The sequence below is a fragment of the Acanthochromis polyacanthus genome, chromosome 3 (genome assembly GCF_021347895.1).
Source record: "Acanthochromis polyacanthus isolate Apoly-LR-REF ecotype Palm Island chromosome 3, KAUST_Apoly_ChrSc, whole genome shotgun sequence".
NCBI classification, from domain to species: Eukaryota; Metazoa; Chordata; class Actinopteri; family Pomacentridae; genus Acanthochromis; species Acanthochromis polyacanthus.
Window position 1 is genome coordinate 34,407,268 of NC_067115.1, and position 16,948 is coordinate 34,424,215.

At 41.9% G+C, this 16,948-nt stretch overlaps 2 protein-coding genes across 4 annotated transcripts in view; one reads left to right on the forward strand and one right to left on the reverse strand.

Moving 5' to 3' along the window:
• tma16 (translation machinery associated 16 homolog) lies at positions 1-4,902 on the forward strand. Its single transcript, XM_022216533.2, has 7 exons — positions 1-76; positions 182-285; positions 1,358-1,395; positions 1,485-1,569; positions 3,667-3,815; positions 3,911-3,953; positions 4,114-4,902. The coding sequence occupies exons 1-7, from the start codon at positions 74-76 to the stop codon at positions 4,301-4,303; spliced, it is 612 nt and encodes a 203-aa protein (XP_022072225.1). The 5' UTR covers positions 1-73; the 3' UTR covers positions 4,304-4,902.
• Positions 4,481-16,948, reverse strand: part of marchf1 (membrane-associated ring finger (C3HC4) 1) — a 25,161-nt gene continuing 12,693 nt past the window's right edge. For 2 of the 3 annotated variants that reach the window (XM_022216528.2, XM_051945540.1), the window contains exons 4-8: positions 15,075-15,884; positions 14,757-14,937; positions 14,509-14,653; positions 8,231-8,275; positions 4,481-8,139 (exon numbers count right to left, since the gene is read on the reverse strand). In XM_022216528.2, coding sequence (XP_022072220.2) covers positions 7,817-8,139; positions 8,231-8,275; positions 14,509-14,653; positions 14,757-14,937; positions 15,075-15,884 — 1,504 coding nt within the window. In that variant the 3' untranslated portion in view covers positions 4,481-7,816. The remainder of the gene's footprint in view (positions 8,140-8,230; positions 8,276-14,508; positions 14,654-14,756; positions 14,938-15,074; positions 15,885-16,948) is intronic. The other variant, XM_051945541.1, reaches the window with a different exon arrangement.

Genomic DNA, 16,948 nt, shown 5'->3' on the forward strand with positions numbered 1-16,948 from the left:
CAATGACGGACCTGTTCCGCTTCCGGTCCGGTTGTCAACAGAGAAGCTCCACGCGTGTTTTCAGTCTGTGAAGATGGTAAGGCTGCTGTGGGTTTCTATGCGTTTATGTTAAATCAGTAAATACATTTTTTTTTTAATAAAAAAATAATTTAAAGCCCTGCTGGTTCTTTTGTGTTTTTAGCCGAAGACTCAGAAAGGAAAAGCGGCGGAGAAAGTCGTTCATCCGTACAGCAGGAAAGCTGCATATCTGGCCCGAGAGGAGATCAGACTGAAGAAGAAAGAAAGGTGTGTGGATGAGAAAGAAACAACAACGAAAGAAATCTAATTAAAAATAGAAATATGTAGAAATAAGGCGTCTGCATTCTGTCTGTTAGTGATATTAATGTTGTTCCCCAAAGGCTTAAATGTTGCGCTGGTAACTTTATTTTGTGTAACATTTATTGGAGCTGGCTGCACAGTGGGTAGTGGTTAGCACTTTCGCCTTGCAGCAAGAAGATTCCGTTTCGAATCCAGGGATGGGCCTGGGATCTTTCTGCATGGAGTTTGCATGCGTGGGTTTTCTCCGGGTACTCCGGCTTCCTCCCACAGTCCAAAAACATGCTGAGGTTAATTGACTATTCTGAATTGCCCGTAGGTGTGAATGCGAGAGTGATTGTTTGTCTGATATCTAGCCCTGCGACAGACTGGCGACCTGTCCAGGGTGTCCCCTGCCTTTGCCCGAGTCAGCTGGGATAGACTCCAGCACCCCCCGCGACCCTAGTGAGGATAAAGCGGTGTATAGAGAATGGATGGATGGATTTATTGGAGCTGCCCCATGTTACTATACAAGATTACTGAGGCAAAGTTAATACTTACAATTGTTTAAAAAAAATCAGCTGGTAACAACTTCTTTAACCCTAGCTGATGCAGTGAGGAGCTTCTCATTTCTTAAACAACCATGTCAGAAGACATATCCTGTGGTCATGGAAAGGATGTTAATCTGTCTCAGAAGGGTCAGATTATTGGCCTGCATCAAGCAAAGAAAACAACTAAGGAGATTTGTGAAACTACTAAAGCTAAGAACCGTCCAACGCGTTATTAAACCTGAAGGATAGCGGTGAACCATCATTTTCGAGGAACAAATGTGGTTGGAACAAACTCTTGGATGATTGTAGGAAATCAGCAGTTGCACCTGTATTATTAGATTATGAAAATAGTTGGTGATTAATTTAGTAGTTGAGAGCTAACTGACTAATTCAGCTTATTTTGCAACATAATACATCAGAAGATCTTCCTTCTATGAAGCCAGTCGTGTCTGAATGATGGATGAATGAATGTTTGGTTTCCTTTCATTGAACTGGTTTCTCTGCTGTTGCAGGCAGAAGACTGAGAAAGCATCGCGGCTGCATGGCACTGGTAAGCCTGCTTATCCTTCATGTTAACATGTTTTGTACTAATGCAAAGTGACGGTTGATTAACGTCTCTTCTTGTTTCTCTAATCACAGGTGAGAAGCTGCTGTGGTTTCAGAGTCAGTTGGATCCGACAAAGACGACTTACACAAGAAAAGATGCCTGTGACATCATTGAAAGGTCCAAAACTGAGTATATGTGGATTTAGTTTATACCACTTATCATTTTTGTTCTGTGTATTGTTTCTGTGTTAACATGATGATGAGCACAATAGTCACACTTGCAGGAAGTGTGATGTGAAGGAACTCAAACTGAAGGAAAACTCACATAGTTCACATTTCCATGAGTCATCTACAAAAGAAAGTCTGTCTGATAAAACATCATTTACTGTGATTTAAAGGTTCAGAGTTTGTTCATATTCAGACTCCACATGTGCACGGCAAAATTAATGAGAAACAAGAGAGAAACACTGAAAACTTGCTTTCAAAAAGAAACACAGCGTCAGTTGTATGGAAATATTTCAGCTGCAGACATGATGACACTGACACAGCAGGGTTCTGTTTCTGCAGGTTTCAGGTCTGTGTGTCAATGTGTCTGATAGGCAGACTGTCATTTCTGATATGCATATTTTAAACACAGATGTAAAGCTCAGGCAAAGTGGCACATAGTTTGCTGATGCCCATTATTCCTGAAAACTCCACATTCTGGATAATCATGTCTAATTTCAGCTAGAATCTGTAGTAGTTGGTTATCATTATTCTTAAAGAGTTGGTAAGTTTTAACTCATTTTGAATTGAGTTCAACATTTTGTGCCCTCAAATACTTCTGCTGTGTGATCGAACACATGCCCTACATATGTGTCCAGATCAACATGTCCAGCAAAAGAAACCGGCTTTCTCGGCGCCTGTATAGCTCAATGGGTTAAGCAGGCGAACCACGTATAGGGGCTGGTCTCCGACGCAGCGGCCCGGGTTCGATGCCCACTCACGGCCCTTTGCTGCATGTCTTCCCCCCACTCTTCTCCCCCATTTCCTGTCTCTCTCACTTTGACTATCAAAATAAAGCCGAAAATAGGCAAAAAAGAATATAAAGGAAACCGGCTTTCTCAACCACTGAAGTCGTGTCCTTGAGAGTGAAACTAGGTTCTGGTGTCGCTTGTCAAGGACCAGACAGAAGCACCCATTAAACGATAAATTAACTATCCCTGAAGGTGTTTGTAGATCGTTAGCAGGGTGCTGCTGTCGTTTTGGCTCTAATCTGTAGCATGTAGTGTCAGGAAGTAGGTGCAGAAATGGTCCCACTGACTAAACACATGTAAGTTGTAGCAACAAGCCGTGCTGTTCTTCCACTGGAACTCCTCCAGTTATGAAGCACAACAGAGAGGGGACCCGTCAGAAAATGGGAAGCTGCAGTTGCGTCCATGCAGGGGAAAAAGTTCAGTGATTTGCTCTTTTGCAGTTTTGACCATAAATAAATAAATGGGTTTCTCAAAAAACAGAATCCATGGTGAAGAATTTTTATTTAGGTTGATGAGCATTTAAATTGGGATGGAAATGCAAAGATCTGAATGCTGTCTGAAGCAAACATCATTTTACACACCTTTTCTAGTATATATATATATATATATATATATATATATATATATATATATATATATTATTTTTAAGCTGTTTAACATATTTTCTTGGCAGATACACTTTTCTACAAAACCAACCCCAATTATTCTGGAATGACAAATTCTTTCCAAACACTTTAAATGATTCAGTGATAATTCATTTATATTTCAGATGACAAAAAAGTCCCACAATATTGTGTGGCCCCGATTTAAAGTTTGCAAGGCATAAAATTATTTGCAATTAAGCAAAATATGAAGTGGATTTTTAAATTACTAAACTACTGTTGTGTCCAGGTTCTTCAACTTTTTTGGGATTCTGTGGTTATTCACATCAAGCACATATAAACTACCGGTCAGAAGTTTGGACACGCCTTCTCATTCAATGCTTTTTATTTATTAGTATTATTTTCTACATTATAGATTAATAATGAAGATTAGAACTTGTTAGTTCACAGCATAATTCCATATGTGTTTTTTTATAGTTCTGATGTCTTCAGTATTATTCTACAATGTCTAAAATAGTTAAATACAAACTATTGAATGAGAAGGTGTGTCCAGACTTGACTGGTACTGTATATGATTCTGAAAGTGCTAGCATGTGGTCTCCTACTGTTTTGTGACCTGATGTGTTTATTTTTTTGTGTTTTTTTGTGCGTGTTCAGGTACCTCCATCGCTTTGATTCAGAGCTGGAGCAGATCGAGCTCGTGAACGGGATTAAAGGTCGGCAGGGTCGCCTCCACGGCGCCAGAGAGGCCGTCATCAAGCAGACCGTGGAGCGGGAGCGGGCGCTGTACGAAGGCGTCGGCTTCGGTGAGTCCTCCCACCGGAAACATGCACGAGCGCATCGTACGTGCACGCGCTAAGTGTTGTAAATACCTGCTGACGCTCTGCTGTGTTTCCTTCAGAGATCCCAGACATCATCAACACCAAGCACCTGAAGACATTCAGGTGAGCCGATGTAGAAATGATCCAGCTCCTGTAATTTGCTGTTGATAAAGTTTTAGACTCTGTTGTAAACCTGTGAATTGTTGCATCACGTATGAAAAAAATTCACTTCTGTTTTTCAATAAATTACTGTAAAGATTTGATTTTTTTTAAACTTTCCCAGAGAGTGGACTGGAGATCTGAAGAAGCTTCCAAATCTTAAACTGCGTAAAGTCTCCAGCAAAGGTCTGGACACAAAGACTGACGGAGAAGAGAAACAGGAGGCAGAAGTGGATCTGGAGGAGGAGGAGGATGAAGATGACGTGGATGATGAGCTGGTGGATGAGGCGCTGCTGATGTCAGACTCCCAGTGAGGCTTTTTCTGTGGATCTGGACCTGAAAGACTTCTTCAGAGAAAGTGAGAGAGGACGCTGCTACTCCGTGTCTGTCCAGAAGATGGCGATAAACCCTCAGATGGAAAAGTAAAATTTTTCATCCGACTCGCCTCCTTTTAATTGTTGTTGCTTAGTAACACGACAGCAGCCTTCAGAGGGGTTCTACATTCATGGTTTATTGCACAAACAAATATGTGTTGAATGTAACCTGAATGTTCCGTTGTATCCAATTAGTTAGAAAAAAGGTTTTGGACAAAGATGTTACGTTTTTTTAGACACAGAGGAAGCTGTATTTTCCGTGATGTGCCGGGGACACTGGTAGAAAACCAAATTAAACCAGTAGAAAAGTGGACAAGTGTAAACAAGAGTGGCCTTTAGTCGACCGACACAGAGTGGCGGTTCAGATTTAGACGCTTCTATGGTCTAATGTGAAAACACGAAGGGATGGCAACACCAAAAGCTCTAGTTACATCACTGTTTGGATAACGGACCTCATAAAGCTGCAAACTGTCCCAACAAAACATCACCAACACCTGGACTATTTGAGATTTTCTATTTTAATAAATATCCTAAACTTTCTTCTGATAATAAATAACTTTTTCAAAATATCACATTGTTAGATTTCAGCTAAAGATTTAGTTTCAGATAATCGTTTCTCTGCTAATAACGTCTGACTCTTTGGTGTCTGAAGACCTGATTGTCCAGAAGGAGAGTTAAGGCCTCAGTATGCTTCAGTCAAAGACACGCTGTCTTCAGCATCTGAAGTTTGGGTTACAATCCACTTTATGTAGCGCTTTGTCTGGTGTCTCATTAGTCACTCCCCACACCATTTGAGCTTTTCTTTTCCTGGCTTGGTCAAGAGATTCCTAATCTCACTGAGACTTGTACTGGTTAAATACGTTTTTAAAATAAAGTGCAGCAACATAAATGATTTTGAGGAGAGACAGACGGCACAGGATGCACCTCTAGAAGTCTGCATCTTTAGTTTCTGGTGCGTCTTCTCTAAGCTTCGTGCAAATGTATTATTAGAAAATCAGAAAACACCTGAGGATGTAAAGGAGAGAGAGGTTGAGTGTAACAACACTAAGTGTAAAGTAAAGCAGGATATTCAGTCCTCATTACTCCGACAAGGAACACGGCGGAGATATGTGACGGACGGAGTTGGTTTGCCCGTTTGTCTGTGTGCAACATTACTCAAACACAAACTAGGGGATTTGGATGACATTTTTAGGGAAGGTCAGAAATGACACAAGGACCAAGTGATTAGATTTTGGCAGTGATGTGGCTTATAGTCTGGATCCACGGATTTGTTCAGGATTTCCGTATCGTAGCGGCATGGCATCACTGTAACCATGACAAGTGAACACTACATCAGCTGCCTGCTGACGATCACAACATCCTGATCAGTCTCATTAATATTTTCAGTGGAAAAAATGCCCCTTTCAAAACAAGAAAAAAAAGTTGTTTCAAAGAACTTTTACTTTGAAATTAGTGAAAAATCTGCCAACAAAAGAAGTGAAAAATGGCTTGGTAAGATTTCTTGAAATAAGATTGATATTTAAAATATTGAGATCTTAAAATTAGCTGTAAAAACTTATTTTAAGCTCTATTATACCAGGATTGTCAAGCTTAGGTGTCTTAACCCTGCTGTTGTCCTCATTTACGGCACCAAAAAATATTGTTTCCTTGTCGGAAAAAATAATAAAAAATCCAAAAAAATTCCCCAAATTTATAAAAAATATTGTAAAATCTTCAGGAAGAACATTTCTTAAAAGTTTCCTTTAAAAGCTTCATTTAAAAAAATCCCCAAATTTGGCAAGTGATAAAAATTTAAAAAGTAAAAAAAAAAATGTAAATATTTTCAAAAAAAGAATAAAAATCTTCCAAAAAATCTTAAAAATATCAAAAGTGATTACATATATATCAGTTAAAAGTTCTAATATATTTTTAAGAACATTCAGAAAAAAATCAACCAATCAATCAATTTTGTTTCTGAATGTTCTTTTAGAAAATATTAGAACATTTTTTGCAACATTTTTTTTTTCCGTCAAAAAATGTTCAAAAATTTCCCCCAAAATTTTGAAAATGTGGAAGTTCTCACTGTGAAAAAATTTTTTTTCCCGACGTTTTCAAACTTTACAATGGATCAATTTGACCCACAGCACGACACGAGGGTTAAGACAAAATCATTTCAAGATTGTTTGACTTAACAAGATATTTAAGATGCATTGTCTTAAAACAAGTCCCTCCATCTGCTGAAATGTCACTTGTTAAGTGAATTTAAATCAAGTGAGATGAGACATTTAGACTAAAAATAAAACAAATAGACTTGGTAAGATTGTGAGTTTTTGCAGTGTACTGTTCACTGATATGTTATCCTGAGTGAAAATCACACATTAGTTCTCTGTCAAGGAACGCCGTGGAGTCATGTGACGATCGGCATACGTTTGTCCTTCCATCTGTGCGCAACATTACTAACAAACGGGAAGACGGATTTGGATGGAATTTTTAGGAAAGGTCAAAACAATTGATTAACTTACGGGGGTGTTTCTGAGTCCCATCAATTCCTGCCGCTCGCTACATATTTAGGTCACGTGATTAACATACATACACATGCATAACACACACCTGTGCTCAGCGCAAGGTCATTTTGTTTGTGGGTACATCTACATTAAATGGTCACATTCTATGGTGCTGTGATTTATGATCAATAACTACCAAACTAATTCTGCATTTCTAAATAAAAATGCTGCATTTCTGACAATGCCATATGGGGGAATGAGCAGCCGTGGAGGAGTACCGTGCTCTCTGAGTGCTTTTCTTGTTTCAAAATAGAAAAACTAAAGAAAGCAGCAGATTTAAACACACTGTTGAATGTTCAATTCTGACCAGTGGATATGTGAGGCTTGTTTGATCACAGCGGCTGTCGACATCCTCACGTTGCTGCAGGTTTGTTCCCCGTATCTCCTACTGCTATTGCTGCTATCTAAGACGACTAAATAAATTTGAAGTGCTTGTCACTGACTACCCCTCAGTGGGATCGTTGACAGCAGCTACAACCGCTTTGTTGTCTGAGGTTCATTTGAAGCATACTGAGGCCTTTAAATAAAAGCTTCCACAGGGTGTTCACAACTTCACCTCACATCAGTGCATGGTTGAGAAAGTGCATACAAGAATAAAATGGTGTCAGTAAACCACATAACTAAAGTCTTCACATGCTGTCTTTGCTGATGGCTTTATTCTCGGATTCCTTCTCTCCTCTCCACGTTCTTTCTTTCTTCACACCTTCACATCACTGCAGCCCTTCTGCCTTCAGCTTCTCCCGGATCACCGAAGGACTTGTTCACTTTTGTCACTTTAAATCCCCCTGTTGCATCCCGGGATCAGCCGTCGCCGAGATGAGAGCAACATTCAAACACCGCACCAGTCTAAATCGCACCGTGCTCACAGCAGCTTGTGTCGCCGGATGAGCAGAGCGTGATTCAGAAGCAGTCAGACGGGGTTGTGGGCCGGCGCCACCGCGGCCTCCACCGACATGTCGGAGTCCATCAGCGCCTCCGGAGCCGGGACGAGGCCCGGGCTGACTGGGACCTCCACGCTGTCGTGCCTGCCGTTGGTGAGGGCGCTGGGCCGGGCCTGAGGGTTGTGCAGGTCTTTCTCGGGGCAGTTCTGCACAGTGATGATGCGGTTGAAGGCCTTGAGGCGGCGCCACAGCTGCATGTAGACTTTGCACTGGATGTACATGAAGATGAGGCCGCCTGTGAAGCCGATGGCCACCACGATCAGCTTCGTCCAGAAGGGCCACTCCAGCACACCTGAGGACACACACGGGTAGGCAGCGGCGGTCAGTCCACCTGCAGGACGTGTGAGGGATCATGATGGTGGTGTGTGCAGAGCTGTGCTTACCCTGCGGCGTATAGTACTTCAGAAGAGAAACTCTCCATAACTCGTCTGCAATCAAGAGTGAGTGTAATTTCTCTTTACTTCTACGGTCTCTGAAGGTCTATGCTATAATTTACCATCTAGAGCAGGGGTGTCAAACTCATCTTAGATCAGGGGCCACACTCAGCCCAATTTGATCTCAAGTTGGAGCCGGACCAGAAAAATCGGAGCATAATATCCTTTAAACAACAACAACTCCAAATGTTTCCCTTTGTTTTAGTGCAAAAAAGTACATCTTTTTTACACAACATCATGAACAACCTGCATTTTCTGAAGAAAAAGAAGTGAAATTTTAACAATTTTATGCCTCAGTTTATCATTGGTGTCTTAGTTTTTCTCAGTCGCTTTGGTACATTTCTTAGAATTGAAATTCTCAAAACTAGTTCAATCTTCACATCATTGTGTCACTTGTGCACATCAAAAAAGCAGTTTGTCATTTCTTTGAACAAGTTGCAAATGCTTTGGTCCATCCATGCAAATGATTCTGTACAATTCTCTGCTGTTTCCTACATTATCAGCTGCTCATGTCATGTTGATCACAGTGTGTATTATAGTGGCTCTTTGAATAGTCTCACCGCCACAACATTTAGGCATTAGGTCATCGCATTAGTCTTTACATGCAAAATGGTTGAACAAGTCGTCACAATACGTCCAGGATATTCTCTACATTTCCATTAAACTTTTTTTCTAAATCTGTCCTGAAGCGGTAAATTGCTCCCAGGTGAATTTTGACTTTCTCTAACAAAGGGAAACGTGTGAAAGGTTAGAGTTTTCTGAACTTGGACAGGAATGTCAGGAGGTGTAGGAAGACTGCGCTGTCGTTCCTACAGCACTGCATGTACAGTTTTCCCTGAGGAGATTGCCCTATGTTCATATTTGTGTTTTTTTCTTTGTGCTATGCAGCGCTGTTTTCCTTTCTGCATCACAATGACATGATCTGTCAACAGATTACAGCACAAACAGTAAAAGCATGAATGCGAATCTTGTCCAGGCTCTTGCAATCAATCTCCCACATACACTAAGGTGTAACTTACAATTTACAATAATTGTCATCAAAGCTTTAGTCATAGTTCACATCAGAACGTCCCTCCAGAGAACACTGTTAAAATGACAACATGACTAAACAATGTGACTGTCTTACTGATACACAATGACACAAGGACTGGTCATTCTGATGCCACTGACATGTTCATTGACACATATTTACTTTTGAGAGATGAACTCAGGCTTCTGAACAAGAGAGTGGCTTTTGCAGGTAATCTATGGTGTTTTGCTATTTGTATGTATTGTTTTGAGAAATGCATTTACAGTTTTGCAAATGTCGAGGATGATTGGAGAAATGTACCAAAGCGACTGAGAAAAACTGTAAAACCTGCAGATCACAGAGTGTCTACAAAGGCACAAAACATGGATATCTGGAACAATATAGTATTTTAAAACTTGTCAAGATCTCAAAATTATTCAGAATTTACATTCATTTCCACATCTGTGTAGCGATCCTGACGAGTTGAACGGACTCACTATTGAGGAGGAAGGTTAAGTTGTCCTCCTGCCTTGTAAATGTATTAAATTTATACATAAAAATACATAAAAGTCGTGGCAGTGCATCAACAACAAGGTTCCACCAATCCAAACTCTTTTATACTGAAGCTGCTGACTGACATGATATCACACAATGTTCAGTGTCTTTAAATATTTTCAGTCAGGATTCATTTTCACCTCTGTAACTTCTACACTTTGCAACGTCTTCCATATGTTTGACACCCCTGATCTAGGGTATTAATATTTAAAAACATACAGCATCCATGTTTTATGCTTCTAATCTTACGTCCTACGTTTAATCACAACACAACACACACCATCACTGAACACAACCGTGACTGTACCAGAAACACTCAGGGGTCTATTTTCACTTTCACAATGGTTTGAAGGACGACAAACGTGTGGATCCGACAAAACACTTGCTCTCAGAAAAACTCTCATGTTTTAGCCCGACAATTCAACCACATCATCTTCACATCAACTGAGACTGTTTTCCTGTTTGAAGCTTTCCTCTTCTAGACTCTGGTGTCGGTTGATTTTACTGTAATGTGAAACTCATTTGCCAGATATGAACTCCAACATCTGAAACCTGTCACTTTGTGCGTTTGTGTACAGTTAGCTTTCTGAGTTTCGTTTTTGACAAAGGTTGTTGCTAGAGGTACCCGTAGCCTGTGGACTACGGATACGGCACTTGCCATTTGCCAATCAGATATGCGAGATCTGGTCACGTGACTCCCGGTAGACGCTCGCTGTACGGACCCGTAGCATCGGTACGACAGGTACGGACCCTAAACCTAACCCTAACACTAACCCTAACCTTAACCTTTGCTTATCTTTCAACAGTTTGCAGTGGTTAGCAGCTTCTTGACTCGTGAGACTCGCGTACGGGTCCGTATCTGTCTGGCAAATGGAAAGTGCCGTATCCGTAGCCCACAGGCTACGGGTACGGGTCCGTATCTGTAGACACTACCTTTGAGAAAACAGTGGACCTTCTGCTTGGGAACTGACTCGTGGAATTTCCACAGCGATGTCACATCTTTAAATCCAACCTCCATCAGATGTGTGACTCAAAGTAAACGTTTACTTCTACAGCAATATGAAAAGTGACAAATGAACAACAGCTTGGTGTGTAGTAATGTGAAGTTGACATGATTTGAAGTTAATGAGCTAAAACATGCCACTGTAGGTTGCAGGTTGCTACAAAGATCATTCTTTTTGAAGTCATTGATACAGCAGTTACATTATTTATGCTACGTAATTCATGTGTTTCAATGCATTGGCGTGCAAATCTGATGCAAAATTACAGCAGATTTACTTTGATCCTTCAAGAACACTGAAGAGCTGGACGTCTAATGTGCAGAGGAACGCTGATGGGTGAACATCACAGTTAAAGAGACTCTTTTTACTACATTTAGATGAAACACGCAAACAACAAGCGACTACAAATGACATTCATCTTCAAACTCACATAACCAAAGACAGACAGGTGTAAATATCAACAGGTGAAGAAGAGGTGACAGAGCTTTGACCACTGTGAGGCGCTGTAGAGTTATGTTGTGAGTGAATCATCCTTAATATCTATATCACATGTTCTACCACAGCCTTGTGACAGACTGGTGACCTGTCCAGGGTGTCCCCTGCCTTCGCCTGAGTCAGCTGGGATAGACTCCAGCACCCCCCGCGACCCTAATGAGGATAAAGCGGTGTATAGAGAATGGATGGATGGATGTTCTACCACAGTGGTCCCAAACCACCGGGCCACGGAGCGATATCGGGCCGCACAGATGATTTATTTATATATTTTATTTCTGGTGTAGTCTGCAGGGTGTTTTATTTTGAAAAATGACTAGATCGCTGTCCTGTCGCCTACGTCTGTGCTTGTTTCCTGAACTGGATGTTAAATGAAGCCGTCAATCTGCCAAAATTAGTAATAAACAAACGTCTCTGGAGAGCTTCTTTTAAAAGAGGGAGAGACTTGATGCTGGCAGAAGACAAATAAAAGATATTTATTAATCAGCCAAGGAACACAGCAAAGTAAAGTGACGATTGTCCGTCTGTCATTCTGTCTGTTCGCAACATTACTCAAAAACGAACTAATGGATTTGGATGAAACTTTCAGGGAAGGTCAGAAATGAAAGAAGGACCAACTGGTTAGATTTTAGCAGTGATGCAGCTTATAGTCTGGATCTACGGATTAGTTAAAGATTTCTGTATCATTGTAAGATAGAGGCACGGTGTCACTGTGACTCTGACTACAAGAGAACACTATGCCAGCTGCCTGCTGACGATCACATGATTGTGATCCTACAATAAATCGACCGTTGCTGACTTATCGGGACTTATATGTTGGAAATGATACAAGGAACAATTAATTAAATTGTGGAAATGTCCCATCAATTCCCACCATCCACTACATATTTAGGTCACACGATTCAGTATCCATACATAACGTAGACATGCATAATACACACCTGTGCTCAGTGCAACGTCATTTTCTATTAAAGATTTCATCCGCTGCAAATGATACAACGACTGAGCAGCCTTAGTGGAGTGCTGCGCTCTCTGAGTGATTTTCTTGTTTGATACGAGTGAGATGACCGGTCCATAGAAAATTGTCTTGAATCCGGTCCGTGGTGCAAAAAAGGCTGAAGATCGATGTTCAATATTAATTTTTAGAAATTAATATTGATTTAACTTAATTTCTTCACATCTATAACAGCTATGAGGAACTGAGTACAATCACTGCAAAGGTTTACAAACACTTGGGAAACCTGCATTTGTGTGTAACATCAGGTTAATCTAGATTAGCAACATTTGCATGGCAGTGACACACTGTCAAAAGATCTAACACATAATCGGCTGCTTCATGTGTTTCTGAGGAACTTTAAGGAAGTTAAATGAGAAGCGTGCAGGATACAGTAACATCCACTGGTGAGGCTGTAGATTGCAGCTGACCAAGCACAGGAGAACCTACACTGACAGCTAAAACCTCAGAAGTCGCTCTCTAAAGCTGGTGCTTGGTTTGTCTGTTCTGGACTACAGTAGAAAGATGGCGATGCAGCACGGTGGACGAGGACCTGCTCCCTCTATACATAAATACACTACTGTTCAAAAGTTTTGGGTCACTCAGGCAATTACATAGCCTAGCCGTGCTTGACCCAGGTCTGGAAGGCACAAGGGTCCAGGAACTCTCGACAGGGAGGGAGGCGGGCTAAAAGGTTGTCTATCAAATCACTCTGCAGCAATTGGGTAGGTATACAACCAATCAGCGCAACGAATAGGCTCCTCGAGCGCCGGAAATCAGAGGATGCGGGAGTTCGGTGAAGCCTTATTTATACAGTCAGGGTGAAGCTCAAGTATATTACAGACATTAAAAGAAAGATTATTCAGAGTCGGTGCTAATGGAGCTCAACGACTGTTGTCGTTTTTGTTGTCGACCCTGGCAGAGAATTAAATTCGTTGCCGTGGGTTGTCTAGCACGGCTAGGCTAGTTGTTTCCGGTTGTTTCTGTCAGAATCGTCGCACCTCTGTCGTCACTTAGTTACGCCTGCCTTCTGACTCTACACTTCATGGTGATTCGTCCGGCCAGTTTTAGGAGCATCCAACCTCGAGCCTTATGGAGGGTAACCAGACCCACCCTGACAGAGAATTAAATTTGTTGCCGTGGGTTGTCTCACGCGGCTAGGCTAACAATTACATGTTTTCCACGAAATTTCACACTTTCTTCATGTGCCACCATAATTGCACAAGGGTTTTCTAATCATCAGTTAGCCTTTAACATCATTAGCTAACACAACGTAGCATTTGAACACAGGAGTGATGGTTGCCTCTGCAACCCTATGTAGATCTTCCATTAAAAATCAGCATATTTCCAACTAGAATAATCATTTACCACATTAACAATGTCTAGACTGGATTTCTGATTCATTTAATGTTATCTTCATTGAAAAAAATAAGGGCATTTCTAAACTTTTGGAAGGGTAGTGTATGTGGCTCAATATTGGCAATGAAAACATGATTAGTCTATGATTAGTCTTATGTTCAACTGGTTTACACTAATGAAAACATAATTAAGAGAACTGTATTTCATTTCTAATAATAGACACCCCTAAATTCTACAAAATAAACCTCAAAGAAAGACTCGAATCCTTTTCAGTAGCAACACTGAAAGCCCTCTGCTCGCTGCAGTCTGTCTCAGTGAAGGAATATGAACCCAACAGCTGCTCACTGGTTCTCTTGTTCATTAGGGAGACACTTAAAGAGTCACTCCAGTGCTATTAATCTTGTGCGTCGCTCTGTGTCTCAAAGCAAATGAAAAGAATCTCAACAGGGTTACTGTGGAGAATATAAAAGAAGATACTTTCTGATCTCAGTCAATGCATGCATCTGGCTTTGCAGAGCGACAGAGACAAACGTGACACTCAGTTCTAAATGAAAACCTGCTGCATGTGGCCGCGGCAGGATTCCTGTCAACCACAGAGGAGACGTTGAAAAGGAATACCTGCTGCTGTTCATAATAAGGTAAGAGAAATAGGCCGAGAGACGTGTTTGACAGCGTGTTTAGATGTGAACAAACCACCACAGGGTGCCTATGAGGTCATTCTATTGTTTCATCAGCGCTACAGTTGATTAAAGGTTTCAGGCTTCACTCTGCATGTCTCTGGTATGTGAGTCGGAGGGGGAGAGAGGGAAATACTGACCGTTCTTCCCAAGTCTGATCTCTTCAGCGGTTCTCTTGACCAGAATGTAGACTGACCACAACATACACATTATTGCTATCAGGTGAAACAACACTGAACAGAAGATCTTCCTCCTCTCGCTCTTTGACATCTGTAGCTTCTCCCACTGGAAGACAGAGAAGGGACAAGGAATGTTGTTCATAGCTGCACCCCGTCAAACCCGTCTGATCGCTCGCGGCTGTCTGTAAGATTTAGGAGTGCGTGCATACCTTGCGTAGAGGTTTGAGTTTCGTCTCCATGATGAAGTCAAATTTGCAGAGTTCACAGCAGCGAGTGTCTGAGGACTTGATCCACTGGTTGAGACAGGCCTGATGCACGAAACTCAGGCTCCCTGTGCAGCGACAAGGCATGATCAACGGGCACTCGTCATCCCCCTCACAGTGGCAGATCCTACACACAAACACAAAACATCCGGAAACACCAGGAAGAAGATTAATGTGGGGCCTCGTGTCATTTTAAGCATTGTGTTTTATCTTCTGGACAGAGCTGAACTTGTTGATCTCGGCCGTGTACAGACGCACACTAACCTGCAGACCTCCAGCTCAGAGTCATCAGAGTAGGGTCGTGGTGTGTTCCCATTCGCACCGCAGTGTTTCTGTGGAGTGGGCACTGACATGTCGCCACCTCCTGACCCCTTCTCCTGGTAGTTCTTGGTGATGAGCTCCTCCCCGTCCTCTGCCAATGAGGAGCTTCCTCTTGGGCTCCGTGACTTGCTCTTCTTCTCCTTATCCCTGCTGTGTGACCTCTCCCTCTGTGAAACGTGGCCGTCTCTCTTGGCTGAGGTCCGGTTGTTGTGGCGCTTCTTAAGGCCTCCACTGTCCTCCACCAGAGGCTGGTTCTCCTTCCCCTCGTCCGAGCCCACCGACTGCAGCTCCATGTTCTCTTCTTTGTCTTTACGGTTGTTCATTACATCCCTCTCCCGGCTGCTCCCGCTGCGACGGCGAGCTCTCCGGGCTTTCTCTTTGCTCCAGCTGCGGGCCTCGCGCCACGCCTCGTCCTCTGAGGAGGAGTTGGACTGCGGGCCGCCTGAGCAGCGGATGCGAGACGGACGCTCCCTCCGGTTCTTCAAGGAGCGCTCCTTCTTCTCCCCGACCTCGCTGCGGTCAGAGCTGAGGCTGCGGTCGCTCTGCTCCTGCTTGGCGTTGGTTTCCACGCAGTCGAAGGTGTTGCAGCTGCTCCGCTTGCGGCGGTGGCGGCGCTTCACGTTCTTTTTCTGGGCCTGGGCCGTGGAGCCCAGATTTGTGCTGGTGACTGTCATTGCAGAGAAGATGTGTGCCTGCTTGGTGTGTGTGTGAGACTCAGAGGCATCCTCCTCTAAGCGGGTCAGCTGGCCAGAACTAAACACACGCACACACACACACAAAAGACAAACACACACACACACACACACACACAAATATGGAGATGAAGAAAAATAAGATGGAAAAGACATCAAACAAATGGGCTGATTTTGTGTAACTAAATGGTAAACAAGAGCTTATTAGTAGTATATAGCTAAGCAGATGTTTTTTTAAATATTTCCTCAGGTTTTTAAATGTCTAACTCTTAGATTTATGTCTCCATAACAGAATTTATTACTATAAACATCCCAAGTAGTCCCGTTAAGTCTTAAGTCTTTTCAGGAACAATTAATAGGATTAATGTGTGGAATATTGTTTCTTAATCAAAGTCAAAGTCTATGAACTGAAATTGCATTGCTCTCTAACCCTAAAATGTGAAAACTAAAAGCTAAAACATTAGGATACAATCAGACATAAGAGAAAAACAAAAAGACAACAACAATCCTAATCTACATAAGGCACAATAGAAATGCTGATAGCTATATATTACTGAAATGTTCAGTGTTTAAATTTCATTCACCTCCATTGATCTGAGTGAAAGCACAAATATGTCCAAACCCCAACAAATGAAATGTAAACGTTCTGCAGTGGTAAATACCTCAGTTTAACTGTAAGTTGGGAAAATATATTTGTATTTTTTGTTATTTCTTACTCCGACAAGGAATGCGACAGAGTTATGTGATGATTGCCATCTGTCTGTCTGTCTGTCTGTCTGTTAGGAATATTACTCAAAAACAGACAAACAGATTTGCAAGAAATTTTCAGGGACTGTCAGAAATGACACAAAAACCACCTGATTAGATTTTGTCAGGGATGCAGCTTATAGTCTGGATCCACAAATTTGTTAAGGATTTCTTTATCATTGTGAGATAGCAGCACGGCATCACTGTAACTATGACAACAAGTGAACACTACATCAGCGGTCTGCTGACGATCACATGATTTCGATTCTACTACACTGCTGACTTATCAGGACTTATCCATTGCATATCATACAACGAGCATCCTTGGCGGAGTGCTGCCCTCTCTGGTTGCTTTTCTTGTCTTCTATTGTGATTCAG

Coding starts and splice junctions, on each gene's coding strand:
- tma16 (XM_022216533.2), top strand. Junction 1,396..1,484: donor ATCGCGGCTGCATGGCACTG/GTAAGCCTGCTT, acceptor CTCTAATCACAG/GTGAGAAGCTGCTGTGGTTT. Junction 1,570..3,666: donor GCCTGTGACATCATTGAAAG/GTCCAAAACTGA, acceptor GTGCGTGTTCAG/GTACCTCCATCGCTTTGATT.